We start from the raw sequence: 15,776 nt of genomic DNA on the forward strand, positions 1-15,776 counted from the left end.
TTTGGCAATAAAACAACAACTAAAGCATTCCAGTGTTTTATTTTCAATTTTAACTTGGTCCACTTTATATTCCAAGTGGTTTCTTCATCTCTTTCCATTTTCAATCCACCAACACCTTATGGATGGGAATATCCATATATAATAATATATATTCCACCTTCCCTCATTCCTCTCCACATTGTTCTTTAATGTTTCTTGCTGATTTCCAACAATCCTGAGCTCTTCTGATGCAAAATTTAAACACTTTGGATTCCTAATTGTTTTAAATGCCCAACTCTAACCTTGCCCAAACAGAAATCCTCCTGCACCTTCAGACACCTCAAAAAAGCAATAAAACAAACATTACAGTCCAGCAAAACTCAATTAATTTCTTCCCCTGAATGCTTTTTAATCACTGAGCAAACATTTCCATCATCTCCCTATTAATATAAACCACAAGTAGAGCCTGTAAGGACAGTTCCATCCAGATTGTCTTTAACAGAGAAATAACTGAAAATTTCCTAAAAAACCCCAAAAAACAGGAGAGAAACCAAGAAATAATCTGGTTTAACAGCTGTACTTGGATGTCCCCATCAGATTTACAGTGAGTTACATGTCTCCAAACAGATAAAAGCAGGCAGGCTCAGAACTGGGTACTCCAAAGCCCAGGAAACATTCCCAGGTGCTGACAGATTTACAAGCAGAGCTCTGCTCAAGCAGCAATTACACACAACATTTTTGAGGCATCAGTGCCAGTTCAGGCAGCTCCTTTCATTTGTCTCCTTGCAGTCATTCCCTGCTTCCAAAAAGCTCTTTTTCCTCTAATATTTCCCTCCAAAAAAAACCAAACCAAACCTAAATTAAAAAAAAAAAAAAAAAAAAAAAAAAAAGAGCCATCAGCAGGGAGGATTTGCTGACAGGGTCTGTTCTCCAATTCCTGCTCTGGGACATGGTGTAAGTGGAGGTGATCATCAGAATTCCAGAATTTTCAGCCTGGAAGTCAGAACCAGCTCCTGCTGAGGTTGTTTTGCTCTTCCATGTTGCATGTTTGGAGATCAGGAAAGGAGGATTTGGAAATTTCAATTTCTCTGCAGTTTCTTTGCCCTCTCCATCATCTCCAATATTTTATTATGGAAACACTGGAGAAAAGCCCATTAAAGGAGATTTTAAACCTCTCAGAACCAGTAAAACCTGACAGCCCAAATGCTCCACTTGGAAAGCAACACATGGAATAAATATCTGAACAATTGAATCAAAAGAAAAGTAATTTTTAATATGAAATAAAATATTGAATAACCTATCATAAATCAGGTTGTCACCCAAGCCACCAACTTGTATCCATTTCACCTGACAGGTTAAAAATGAGTTTTTTTCAAGTGTTTGCTTGTATTTATTGCCCAAACTTTATAAATTTGGGCAAATTAACTGCAGAGGCAGATTAAAAAATTAAAGTTTCCTTAATAAATTAGATTCTATTTAATGTATTATTTACAAATGAAGTTGTAGATGCCTCATCCCTGGGAGTGTTCAAGGCCAGGCTGGAGAAACCTGGGATAGTGGAAGGTCTCTGTCCATGGAATGGGATGAGCTTTAAGGTCCCTTCCAACCCAAATCATTCTGGGATTCTGTGATGATTCTAAAGTTTCTTGCCAGAGAATACTTTAAATTCATAAATCATAAAAAAACCACCCCAAAACAGGACTCAAAGCACTTGTGAGAGGAATAGAATTTAAAAAATCACGGATTAACAATAAATAGTTCTTAAGATGCAAACTTGGAAATTAAACAGTGAAAAAAATTCCAGGAAATGCAATGCCCAGCATTCCATGAAAAAATAACTCCCCTGAGGAAGCACAGCTGATTCACATGGAGTCAATGTCCAGGAGAACTGCACTGAACAGGGATAAAGGGGGGAAAATTCACTTTATAATGAGTGATTATATAATAATTTATTTTATATATATAAATAATTTTATAATAACCCTTGGCCTCAGTCAGGTTTTGGGGTAAATCCAGAACTGCAGTCAAAGTCCAGCTCCTCCCAGTCAGGGATCTTTGCTACTCAATTAACAATTGGCCAATTAACCCAGTGCAGATGAAATCTGCTCCAGCCTGAGCCATGCCCTGCTGCAATGAGGCTCTGTTGTCACAGATCTGCCACAGATCACAGGAAAATTTCCTCACAAGAAACAATCCACACTTCATCATTTTGGAAATATAAAAGTCACATCTTGCCTAGAATTAAAAGTGGCAAGTGCCTATAAATATTTTATTTAGGGAATTAAGAAATGCACATTATTTGGGGTACCACAGCCTAAGTGTTTTGCATCCTGTGGCACTTTGCACACCTAAAACTGTAAAAAAAAAAAACCAATCCAGTTTTGCTAAACTGTCACATATTGTGGAAAAAAATCCTCATCCATATCTCAATTGAGCTTGCTTGGCACAGAACAGCTAAGCAAACACTAAAAACTAAAATCCAGCTGAATATAGAGATTAGAGCAGGAGATTAGAACTGACTTCTCACTGCTGGGGCAAGGTAAATAAATGAATGTTTTAACAAATCCAGAAGTACATCCTTGACTTCTGTGAGGTGTAAGGAAATGTTCTCAAGGAACTTTTCTGCTGATCTGCTTCAGGACCATCAAACTCAGCCCTGTGAGCTGGAATAAACCCAGATTTATACAACACACAACTAGCCAGGAGGAAAACTTCCTCCTCATTTAACTGTGTGGTAATAATGATTTATTTACATAATGAGATATGAATTTAGTGCTCTCATAGTGGTGGGGGAGGTGACAACAGGAGTTTCAATTGTAAGCAGGATTTTGAATTTTCTGGAAATTCAAGAATTCACTGGGACTTCAAGTGTTGTCTCAGAGCTCCCCTTTCTGTTCACACCTCACTCACAGAACTGCCTGTGCTTCCACACTTGTGAAATTATCAAAAAAAACCCAATAAATTATTTTCTGTCATAGCTGCAGTCATTTCACTTTGTGCATATCAGCAAATTAAAAGAAGGATCTATCCAAGAACACTGAAAAGACAAAGAACACCCTTAAAAAAATCTAATATACCAAATATTAAAGTGTCAAACAGCACAGGGAATTATCAATATTTATAATTGTCAATATAAAGTTTTCCTCACTTTTTCATACCAACACAGGGACTTCACAGCAATATCTTGATTCAAATTTGTAACAATGGGGTGGATGTGGCACTCAGTGATTCTGGAGGTCTTTTCCAACCTAAAATGATCCTGGGATTCTATTCCATCCTCAGAGCTGGATGAGATATAGAGAAAATAGCATTGAGGTAAACTATATTTACCCAAATAAACTATATTTACCCAAAGAAAGGTAAGTTTTGTTGAATTTTTTAAAGAAAATGGATGTGAGCAGTTTCAAACCCCTTTGCCTGAGGGAGCTGTCTAACCAAGCCATACTGATCCCACAAATTTTAACTGAAATAACCCATCAAAACCAGAAGAAATCTATCAATTCTTCCTGCATGTAAGCTCTGACTGATTTTTGCTCAGTAGAGAAGTCTTAAAGATTTATTTCCAGCTCCATGCAAGTGGAATAAACAGTAGAAGACTTCTGTTCTTAGTGGTAACTGCAGCACCAAAAGGAGATCACAGAGAAGGATAATTAGGTATTTTTGGCTGTTTTTAGCAAAAAAAAAAAAAACCAAACAAAAACGAAAAATCCTATTCCTGCAAAGAAAATGAGTGTTTTGCATAGCCTAGATTTAATTATTTCAGAAACTGGAAATGTATCAAGTTTCCAGGTGACCTTAAACTAACTGGATTTGTAATTATTCTCACAGACAAAAGGCTCAGAGGTTGTATTCAATTATCTGATAGAAATCAGAGCAGTGCTCAGTTTTCTCTGTATTATATTTAATTTGCTTTATGGTAGAAATCACAATTAGGCTCCAAGTTGAAGAGTTTTGGTGAAGCTGTGGATGAATAAAAGCTGGGAGTGATTAAGAACAACCCCACAGCTCAGAAGGGAAAAATTCCACATTTCCAGCATCCTCCTGGCTCCTGCTTCAAGTTACAACCTCTTCCCTTTTTAGCAAAATGAGTTTTACAGAATTTCAGTGAAATCCTGATCAACCTGATCCTTGGCTGAGAATTAGTGGGTTGTTACTAAAGACTACCCCATTTTTTTATTCTGAATTAACATTTTTCACATTTCCATTCCCAAATATCTGTTTTCTGCTGCTCTGGAGGGAACTCTGCACATTTTTTGGTTTTGGATTGTCAGTGGGCTTAGAACCATTCCATAACCAGCACTAGCTCAATACAGTGACAAAAAATACTCAAGATTTCTTTGGTGGCACTGACAGACAGAGAAATTCAGAAAGATTTGTCAAACAAATGCTTCATGAGGTTTGAATTTCTGGTTTTTAACAGGGATGAAGCAGCTGCTTCTAAGGAATTAACAAAAATGGTGAAGTCCTTCCAATCTTTTCAAAAATACAACTACAAACTTAGAATTTGGTCTTTTTTCAGTATTGCCAATAGATCTTTTTTCTTTTTTTTTTTAATTAAAGTTTGCTGTGCTTATTTTGTGCACTGCACTACTTCAGACACAGATAAATATATACATATCCCAACAATGCTCCATTTGTTGACAGTGGCAGATTGTCAGAAGAGAACTTTGAAAATCTGGATGTGTCTCCCAAAATTTCAGAAAAATTTCTATCTGTTCACAGTATTTTGTTGAAACTCTAGTTCTCCATGCTTGCCTCCACCCTTCAGCTGCTTTAGGCGTGTCTAAAACACACCCAAGATTAATTAATTCCATTAGCTCATTTTTAACAAACAGTTAATTTAAAACCCTCTCCATACTGGCCATACAAATGGGAAAATTCAGCCTTTTTTAAGGATAATTACTATTATTTTAGCTCAGTAGAAAATATTAATTTCCACATTACCTGATTTTTATGCATTTCTCTCTTTGCAATGAATCTAATTCAGTATAAATGAAGGAATTCAAGGCTCAGGGTATCTCTAACCTTTCCCTGCAGTTGGATGCACACCCAGGATGTGCATAAAATAAAATAAAATATGAAATAAAATCCCTGGGGATATTCTGGTTTGGATTCCACATCATCCTAACTCCTGGACTGGAACTGCTTCCCATTGAGCACCTGTCTGCAAAACACATTTCCCTTAAAGAAACCCAAAAAAAGGGGAAAATACCTAAAAGATTTCAGTGTCCAGAACATGCCTGGTGCACAAGTTTTGCTCTCTAATGACTCATTTGGCTGTTTCCTTTTAGCAAATGAGAGCAGGAGAAGATTTAGCTTTTTTTTGGGAAGCAGCTTTCAGGTTGTGCAGAAAGGCTCCAAGGGACATCAGTGCAGCACAGATTAGAGGAACTGCTTAAACCCACTGCTGAGGGGTTGTTTTAAGAGTGAATAAACAAATCAAAACAAAAAGAAAAAAAAAAAAAAAAGAACAAGTAGGCCAAGCCAGAGCTACTTAAAACCTTTCAAGAAAAAAAATCTGCATGAGCTGCTGGCAGAAGTCTGCCTGCACTTGGTGTATTTGCTGAGATCATAGTTCCAGCTCCAGGACTATGAAAATTAGGGAGGAAGTGGAAATGCAGCAGGTTGGAGCTGCAAGTTTACAGTCATGGTTTTCTAAACACAGATTAAATGTTGCTTTTCCCATCCTTTAGAACTCCTGGGCTGTGGAGCACTGGAGATAAAAGGAGTTGTCAGCTGGGGGTTTGAAAGGATCCCTTTTCATGGATCTGGGAGGGCTGTCAGTGCTCCAGGCATAACAAATCACTGCAAATTGAGCACCCCAAACAAAGTGATAAGGCTGAAAGGAGCAGGTCACAGACTGTCCAAGGCTCCACACTCCCCGGTGCTATGGGATGTTCTTCCTGGAAAGGCTGTGCCCATTCCCAGCAGGGAGGAGCTCCCTGAGTGCTGCCATGGCACCCAGGGAAACTCCAGAGTCTCCATTGCTGAGAGAGTTTATTCCCATTTTAACTCAGGGAATGCAGGGTGCTCTGGAAATCCTCCAAGTTTACAGATGTTTATTCCACCAGCAGCTGCTCCTGCAAGGTCCTCAGGATGCACAAAGGCAAAGCAGGGCCACACTCTGGGGAAATTCATTCTGTGCTCTTGCAGTGAGAGCAAAGCTGGGCTCAGGGAAAAGAGCAGGGGAAAGGGTGCTGGAGAAAGGGCAGGAGAGCAGAACCACTGCAGAGTGCTGAGCTCTGCCAGCAGCTCACTGCCCCCCTCAGCTCATCCCAGTCCATCCCAGTCCATCCCAGCCTCCTCAGCCACTGCCTCCAGTTTATCCCAGTCCATCCAAAGCTCAGTCACTGCCTCCCACATCACTGCTCCCAGTTCATCCCAGTCCATCCCAGCCTCCTCAATCACCACCTCCCACATCACTGCTCCCAGTTCATCCCAGTCCATCCCAGCCTCCTCAGTCACCACCTCCCACATCTCTGCTCCCAGTCCATCTCCCTGGTCTCTCCACCCGAGCTCCTCCCGCCCTTGCCCTTCCCCCATGCCCCAGTAACACAGCCTCGAGTGGAGGCTTTGCCAGGCCAGCTCTCAGACAACAAACACAAACAGCTCCAGCTGTGCAAGGCCCTGTGCTTACAGCATTGTTCTTCTGTGAGCTGGCACTGAGATTCTATCAGGAGCCTCACACATCAAACAGTGCAGGGACAATGCTGTGGGCAGGGAGGAAGTGCATGCTGAGCAAAGGGGAAATTAGAAATAGGTTTACATTTCATTTAGAAATGGTTGTAACTTTGGACATTACACAGGCACAGAGCAGTAAAATTCAGCTGTGGAGCCAGTCAATGGGTCTGAATGTGGAAATATATTTACAGCTCAGGTGGATAAATCATGGAGCAGTTTAGGTTGGAAGGGACCTTAGAGCTCATCCCCTGCCATGGCAGGGACACCTTCCCCTATCCCAGATAGCTCCAAGCAGCTCCAGCCTGGCCTTGGACACTCTCAGGGATCCAGGGCTTCTCTTTCCCATCCTTGCTAGAAAAAATTCCTTCCTTTCTAGTCTAAATCAAGCCACTTCTAGTTTAAATCCATTCCCTCTTGTCCTTTCCTAACAAAGTTTATCCCCATCTGTTTTACAAACCCACTTGAAGTATCCTCTATAAAAGGAGCTGAAAATATAAAATACAGCATAAAAACAAACCATAATGATCTAGTGCTGCCCTTTATTTTGGCAGCAAGTGCAGGAATCCCCCAAACTGACATCTGCTGGAGCAGGCACTGAAAGCCATTTCTGTTTTAATAGCAACAAGACAGGGAGTGATGTGCAAACAGATGAATCCAAGGCAATAAAAGCATTTGCTGTAAATCCTGATTAAATAACCAAACAACAGAGATTTAATAATATAGAGCACATCTTGAACAAGCTTTGTTATTTTAGCATCTTTCCCCAGGTAGACACATTTCATTTTTAAATGGCAGCAGCTCTGAAGTAGAAGTGCTCTAATATAATCAGCCAATAATAGATAGAGAGATGGATGGATGGATGGATGGATGGATGGATGGATGGATGGATGGATGGATGGATGGATGGATGGATGGATGGATGGATGGATAGAAGTTTCCTCAAATCCATGGCACAACACAGTTGGGATCTCTCATGATCTTTCATTTTCCTGAGGACAATGAAAGCATGACATTTTAAAAATTTATAGACAATCAAAGCACAAAATCTAATTTCTGTCTTCAGGACTCCTGTAAAATCCTAAAGCTTGTCCCAAGAAAACTTGGTGTGTGCTCCACCTGAGCTGCAGCCTGGCTTTGCTTCCAGCCCCAAATCTGCAGCAATAAACACCCATCACACACAGCACTGAACAGAATACAAAAAACATCTGGAAAAACCTTGAAGTGGCCTCCTCCCTGCTTTCCAAAGGGTTATATTGCTTTTTTGCCCCTAAGACAATTATTCTCAGTTATTCTCAGGCTGGGTTTTAAGTGTAAAGATGAATATTTTTCTTTCAGTTTAACAAGTCAGTCAAGAAGCAGAGCACTACAGGAGACAGAAATCTGCTTAATCAGCTCTAATTCCACCCTGCCTTCTACCAATGATAAAAATAAATGCTGTAAATGTTAATTCTCTGATAAAGCCAAACCAAAGTCCTACAGCTACAGGTGACATCACACCCCAGGGACACCACAGCCCTGCTTGAGCTGCTCAGTGTGAATTATTCAGGTGGCAAATGGAAATGTGGGACTCACAAATGCTGTAGCCACCTCTCCTCCAGCACTGAAGTCAATAATTATGTCTGATTCAGACTGAGCTACCCCCAATTTGCAGCCTGGATTGGAGTTCTTCAGGCATATCCTACTGGTTGAACAGATAATTAGACATGGATTTAGAGGAAGTGGCCCTAATTACCTACAAAGTACCAATATTCTGCTCAGAGTTCATTCCAGACAAGCTGCCAGAGAGGAAAATCCCAGCTCTGGGCTTTGCACCTTGCTCCATTCTCAAGTTCTGGTCTCTTTTTCCAAAAGTTCTGTCAATTCAACAAAAATCCTCAAGTTCTGACTCAAAACCTCAGTTCTACAACTGTCTGAGAAGACAGAAAACACAGCAAATGCTGGGTCAGAAGATGCAGTCAGACCCATGGAATTCTGCTCTCCCCAGCCAAGAGAGGATCCATGCTGAAACACAGGCAAGTTATTTTAGGGAGGGGGAGATGATTCAAGTTCAACCTCATTACTGGCTGCTAATGAGTTCAGGCTCAGAGTTGAATTTTTAAAGAGATATTGGAGAGGAATGGAGTGGCTGAGAAGGAAAAGGAACAGCAGTCCCTGTGATGCTGAGAGATCTGACAATGTCACAAACCTGGGTTTCACTTTTCCAGCCTGGAGCACAGATGATGAGTGGAAATGTTGATAAAAAATGCATATTTTACTAAAAAAATATGTCAAGTTCTGTACAATCACTACAGATTAGCATAATCCTGAAGAAAGCAGTTCCTAAAGGGAATTTATTCATGTATTTAAATGATTTTATAAAGAAGGTTCAGGTTTTTCATATACCTTATGACAAACCAAACACTATTTTTACTTGCTGGACATGCAAATAAACTGATCCAGTTTTAAAATACAGCACCCAGACCTTAATTTCCAGAACTAAATGAAGGAATAAATGTTAATATTGACAGGAAGTTTAGCCAAGCTAAAACACTGATGCTGACCGATTCCACAGCACTTAATTAAACAACTAATTAAGAAATCTGAAAGGCAGTTTCATGCAATTATTTAGTGCTACCAGCACTGCTCTACAATTCCTGAAACAGCAAATTCTTCATTTGAAACACAATGAGGAGAATCTGCCTCTCCAGAGCTACAAAACAAAGAAGTTTTTTGGAAAAAACACCCCCAGAAGTTCAGGAGGGGGAGTGGGATGCTTCAATCACCTGCTAAGGTGCCATCCACCATCCCAACCAAAATCCAGGAGCAAAAAATGCAAAAATCCCAGTGGGATGTGCTCAGCCTGGCTGCAGAGCCCCAGGGAAATGCTCTGATTCCATCTCAGCCAGCTGCTCTCAGGAATGCACCCCAAATATCCCAGGATTGAGGCAATCCCTTGTCTCTGGGGTGCAGAACTCCACAGCAAAGCTGTGACTCACCTCCCACAGCCTTAGTCTCACCTGTGACTGTGATGGGCAATTAAAAAGTACAAATTGTGGAGGAAAAATAAAGCATTTAGTGAGATTAGGGAAGGATAAAATCCTGGGAAGTCTTCTCCCAAAGATTTTCAGTGAGGTCTGCATGGGCAGGGATTTAAAAATAAAAGATTAATATCACTTGTTAGGGGGTGTGAAAAATGCAAATAATCCAGTTTGTACTGGGTTCAGTTCTGCTGGACTTGGAGTTAAACTGGGAAAACAGAAAAATCCTTTTCCACACAGGTGAAAACAAAACAAAACAAAAAAAAAAATTGGTGTGCAACAGTCCCTGCTGAGAGTGCAGAGAAGAGATGGAGAGCTGCCCTTGGAGCAATGAAAACGTGGGATGATGGAAACCAAAGTGCCCAAAGTGGGGACGCGCAGCCCGATCCTGTGCTGGGTTCGGGAGCTCCAGAGCAGACCAAGGGAATTGCCCCAGAGGGTTCTCGGGGCAGATTTGGGGTTTCACGATTTCCCTGGAGTGGCTGCGCCAGCCCAAGCACTCGCTGGTTCTATTTGCACAGCAGCGCAACTTCATTAAAAATTCGGCAGAATCACGCAATTAGCAGCCTGCCTCTTTCCAGGGAGCACGTGGAGCGACGGCAGAGCTCTGACAAACGAGCAGAACGAGATTTAACAAGAACTCAGTTATCGCAACAACCGACTGCGACTGGGGCACAAAGGCACTTATTGCTCGATAATCGCTTTCCTCTCGAAAGGCAGCCCGAAAACATCTCAGGGCACAGCTGCCAGCGCCGAGCTCGGGTTCCTGTTTCCCGACACCTTTTCCATCGGGATTTCAGCCCGATTATCGCGATTCCCCGGCAGCCCTGCCGCAGCTCCCCGCGCTCCGGCCCGGCCCCTCACACAGCCGCCCGCAGCCACGCTCCGAGCCGCTCCTGCGGCCCGCAGGGCACAGCGCCGGCAGCCTGAGGAGCGGCCCGGCCCCGCTCCCGGCCCCGCTCGCGGTGCCGCTCCCGGCAGGCTCTCACCATGGTACAGACGGCGGCGAGTCTCCGCACCGTCACCAGCGCCTCCATCCGCCCCCGGCCGCCGCCATCTTGGGCCGCGACTGACAGCGCCAGCTGCGCACCCGCTCACCGGCCCGGCCCGCGCGCCGCACAAAGGGCTCCCCCCGCGCCGCGCAACCAACGTTCCGGCGCGTTCTTGGTCCGGGGGAACGGGGATGGGAATGGGGATGGGAATGGGAATGGGAATGGGAATGGGAATGGGAGTGGGAATGGGAATGGGAATGGGAATGGGAATGGGAGTGGGAATGGGAATGGGAATGGGAGTGGGAATGGGAATGGGAATGGGAATGGGAATGGGAGTGGGAATGGGAATGGGAATGGGAATGGGAATGGGAGTGGGAGTGGGAGTGGGAGTGGGAGTGGGGATGGGGATGGGAGTGGGAGTGGGAGTGGGAGTGGGAGTGGGGATGGGGATGGGAGTGGGAGTGGGAGTGGGGATGGGGATGGGAATGGGGATGGGAATGGGGATGGGAATGGGGATGGGAATGGGAATGGGGATGGGAATGGGAATGGGAATGGGAATGGGGATGGGAATGGGGATGGGAATGGGAATGGGGATGGGAATGGGGATGGGAATGGGAATGGGAATGGGAATGGGGATGGGAATGGGGATGGGGATGAGAATGGGAGTGGGAATGGGAATGGGAATGGGAGTGGGAATGGGAATGGGAATGGGAATGGGGATGGGGATGGGGATGGGAATGGGAATGGGGATGGGGATGGGGATGGGGATGGGGATGGGGATGGGGATGGGAATGGGAATGGGAGTGGGAATGGGGATGGGAATGGGAATGGGAATGGGGATGGGAATGGAAATGGGAATGGGGATGGGGATGGGGATGGGAATGGGAATGGGAATGGGAATGGGGATGGGGATGGGGATGGGGATGGGGATGGGGATGGGAATGGGGATGGGGATGGGGATGGGGATGGGGATGGGGATGGGGATGGGGATGGGGATGGGAATGGGAATGGGGATGGGGATGGGAATGGGAATGGGAATGGGAATGGGAGTGGGGATGGGGATGGGGGTGGGAGTGGGAATGGGAATGGGAATGGGAGTGGGGATGGGGATGGGGATGGGGATGGGGATGGGGATGGGGATGGGGATGGGGATGGGAATGGGAATGGGAATGGGGATGGGGATGAGAATGGGAGTGGGAATGGGGATGGGGATGGGAATGGGAATGGGAATGGGAATGGGAATGGGGATGGGGATGGGGATGGGAATGGGAATGGGAATGGGGATGGGGATGAGAATGGGAGTGGGAATGGGGATGGGGATGGGAATGGGAATGGGAATGGGAATGGGAATGGGAATGGGGATGGGGATGGGGATGGGGATGAGAATGGGAGTGGGAATGGGAGTGGGGATGGGGATGGGGATGGGGGTGGGAGTGGGAATGGGAATGGGAATGGGAGTGGGGATGGGGATGGGGATGGGGATGGGGATGGGGATGGGGATGGGGATGGGGATGGGGATGGGAATGGGAATGGGAGTGGGGATGGGGATGGGGATGGGGATGGGAATGGGGATGGGAATGGGGATGGGAATGGGAATGGGAATGGGAATGAGAATGGGATCTGATTGGGACCAAGATTGGGAATGGAACAGGGATTGGGGATGAGATTGGGATCAAGAATAGGAAAACAGGATTGGGAATGGGAAAATGGGACCGGGATCAGGAAAGGGACCAGGATGGGAACGGGACCAGGATCAGGAATGGGATTGGGAATGGGAACAGGGCTGAGGAGTGGGATCGAGACCAGGATGGGAAAGGGACCAGGATGGTAACGGGAATGGGAATAGGATAGGAAAGGGATTGGGATGGGAACAGGATTGGGAATGGAGGTGGGACTGGGCTGGGGAACAGGAATAGGATTGGGATGGGAATGGGATCAGGATGGGGAACAGGGAGCCCAGAGCAGGTGTGGCTGCCCCTGGATCCCTGGAAGTGGGCAAGGCCAGGCTGGACAGGGCTTGGCACACCCTGGGGTGGTGGAAGGTGTCCCTGCCATGGCAGGGTGACACTGGATGATCTCCCAACCCTTAACATTTGTGAGTCTGTGATTCCATGGCCCTTTCCCACTCAGGATGCTCAGGAGGAGCCTGGTGGCCCCGCTGGGATGGGCACTGCCAGGGACACTGGTGGCACTGGAGGAAGGCACTGTCCCCACAGGGCTGGGGCTGGGAACTGGGGGATGTCACCAAACCCCACCAGGGGACACCACAGCCACCCCAGAGCACCAAGACCCCTCGGAGGTTCCTGATGGAATTCTGTGACTCCCAAGACTCTTTCCAGTGGCTGTCGGGACCCATCACCAGGATCTCGTGGTGGATGGGACAGTGGTGCTGTTCCACACCCCACATCCCTGCTCCAGGGGTGACAAAAAGACTATTTTGGAGCTCTGTGCTGGAATGACAGCAGTGTCCATTGTGGGAGAAGGAGTGGGAAATGGTCCTGAGGCACCCCAGAGCTCATCCTGCAGTGCACTGAGAGCAAACACATCTCAGAAGAAGCATCCCTTGGGAAGCAGCGAGGGATGGGCAGAAATTTGGGGTGTGGCTGATCCTGATCCAGACCTGAAGTCTCCCAGCCCCTCCTCATCACCCAGAGCTGCTGCTGGGGGCACTGGGAGCTCACAATCCCAGCAGTGCCAGGGCTGTCTCCACCCTCCAGCCCTGACCTTGTGGGAATATCTGTGGGGAGGGGAGGACTGTTCAGTTTCCAAAGCAGAAACTTTTTTATGAGGCCAAGATGTTTCCATTCTATTTGAGCTGCTCGCCTGCAGCGATGTTCTCGTGCACATGTTGGACTTCCCACGTCATCCTCTAGAGACTCCCCAGGGACAGGCTTCAGGAACACAAAAACCCCCATCTTACAAAATATCCCAAAAGTGAAAAGGGCCACGTGCTCCTTACAGGGCTGCCATGAATGGCAGTGCTTTAAAATTAGGGACAGGAAATGCAGAAGTTGTGGAATCTGTGCAGTGTTTGACCAGAATGAAGCATGTGTTTAAATGTTCATCTCTCTTACATCCCAAAATAGAATCAAAAATTATTTATCACAGCTGTTGCAGCAGCATCTGAGGACATTTCCTTGCCCTTTGGCCTCAGGATCAGAACAACTTGGTGCTGAGCAGAATTAGGGGGTTAAAATCGTGGTCTTTTCCCCAGATGTGTTCAGAGGTCACTGCTGGAGCACTTTGAGCTCATTTAAACTCAGCAAGGTGGAATTCTGAGCACACAGTCTGTGCTGGCTCCTCCAGCACACCACACTCATTTCTGCTCCTTTCTTATCTCCTCCTCTTTTGCCTTTCCCAGCTTTGAGTTCTTCAGTTGCTGGGAGCAGAAAGGTGATTCAAAGACAATTTTTGTTGAGTGTAGTGTGAGAAGTGACCTCTGAGGCTCAAGTTTGCAATAAAGAGGAGCAGAGAGAGCTGCAGGGATCAATTCTTGTTGGCTGGAGTCAGTTAAGGGGTCTCTGAACAAGCCACCAGCCACAAGTTTTGTCCCAGCATCTACCACAGCCCCTGGCATTTCCCCACAGCCACATTTCCCATTTCTGCTCTGAAAAAAGCCTTGTTCCTCTTTCCAAGTCCTCCTAAGATCAATATATCCTATGAAAGATTGTACCAGAGGCAAAGGTAATGGTGACAAATCTACTTCTGGAGGAAAAATAATTTCTGACAGAGTTAGCCAAGAGGAGAAACATTTTCCCAACAATCTGGGATATTAGCAATGTCTCTCTGTCTCTGCTCATCTCTTACTCCTTTCAAACAACGCACGAGGAACAATTACAAGCAGTTTTAAAGCACTCTGACATTGTCCTGTTACAGGCACTATGGTCATGGCAAATATTTTTATTTTTAGCAAGCTTCGTCTCTGAAGATGTGTAGGAGGGCCAACAACAACATAAATAGAAAATCTTCTAACAAACAGAGCCAAAAGCAACATAGACCAGTAAATAAATCTAAAAAATTTGGTGTGGAAATAACAATCTGTGTGCACCATGCAAAGGCACAAATCTTTGCATGAGCAGCCCAAGGGGTGGTGAAGTAAAACCTCCAGAACATCCAAATGTTCCCAAAGTTGCTCTCAGTTTTACAAACATTCCCCCTCTAATTTAAGCTATTGTTTTTCCAAGGGAATTTGAATTTAAAACATGGGTTTCTTAGCTAAATATAAGTCCATTGTGCACAAACAATGAATATCTGCTTTAAAAACAATTGTTATCCCCCATGCCAAGGGTTATACAACCCCAAAGAGTGTGAATCCTTCCTCGTGGCTTCACTCCATGAAAAGGCTGCTCTGGCAATCTAGAAAATCAGATAAGGACCATGTTTGAAAACCTCTGGGTTTGATTCTGTATTTTACTTGAATCCTTTCAGAATTAAAGCTTTGAAGTGAAGAGGAGGGGGGAGCTTGAGAGTAGATTGAAAACTCTGGGGGAATGCACTGCTTTTTTTATTTGTACTAAAAGCCTTTCTCTCTCTGCACAGAGATTCCTGCATGGGGTGGAACAAGTCTGGGGAGAAGCACAAGAAGCCTGGGCTGGTGCAGAAGAAATTCATATTGAACCTTATTAGTAAAGGAACTCAAACTCCACTGCTCTGCTTCCAACATGCAGCCTAAAACTGCTTTCACATTTGTTTTAAGCAACCAGAAGCCCTCAGAGAGCTGCCAAAAGCAGCAGCTCAACATTTCCTCCAGCCCTGCTGTCTCATTGCTGCCCCCACACCTCCCCTGTCCCGTGCCAGCAGCAGCCCCAGCCCTGCCAGCACATGGAGCCCTTCCCTTCCCTTCCCTTCCCTTCCCTTCCCTTCCCTTCCCTTCCCTTCCCTTCCCTTCCCTTCCCTTCCCTTCCCTTCCCTTCCCTTCCCTTCCCTTCCCTTCCCTTCCCTTCCCTTCCCTTCCCTTCCCTTCCCTTCCCTTCCCTTCCCTTCCCTTCCCTTCCCTTCCCTTCCCTTCCCTTCCCTTCCCTTCCCTTCCCTTCCCTTCCCTTCCCTTCCCTTCCCTTCCCTTCCCTTCCCTTCCCTTCCCTTCCCTTCCCTTCCCTTCCCTTCCCTT

The 15,776-nt window shown here is 45.4% G+C and overlaps 1 protein-coding gene across 3 annotated transcripts in view; it reads right to left on the reverse strand.

Annotated features, from left to right (window-relative positions):
* The window catches only part of LOC306808645 (ubiquitin carboxyl-terminal hydrolase 12-like), a 27,394-nt gene extending 16,609 nt beyond the window's left edge, over positions 1 to 10,785 (reverse strand). For all 3 annotated transcript variants that reach the window (XM_079319401.1, XM_079319400.1, XM_079319399.1), the window contains exon 1: positions 10,667 to 10,785. Coding sequence is in view for 2 of the 3 variants with exons in the window: in XM_079319400.1 (XP_079175526.1) it covers positions 10,667 to 10,714 (48 nt within the window). In the remaining variant the exon portion in view is untranslated. The remainder of the gene's footprint in view (positions 1 to 10,666) is intronic.
* Positions 10,786 to 15,776: the final 4,991 nt, after the last annotated feature.

The sequence above is a fragment of the Erithacus rubecula genome, assembly GCF_903797595.1.
Source record: "Erithacus rubecula genome assembly, chromosome: 15".
Taxonomy (NCBI): domain Eukaryota; kingdom Metazoa; phylum Chordata; class Aves; order Passeriformes; family Muscicapidae; genus Erithacus; species Erithacus rubecula.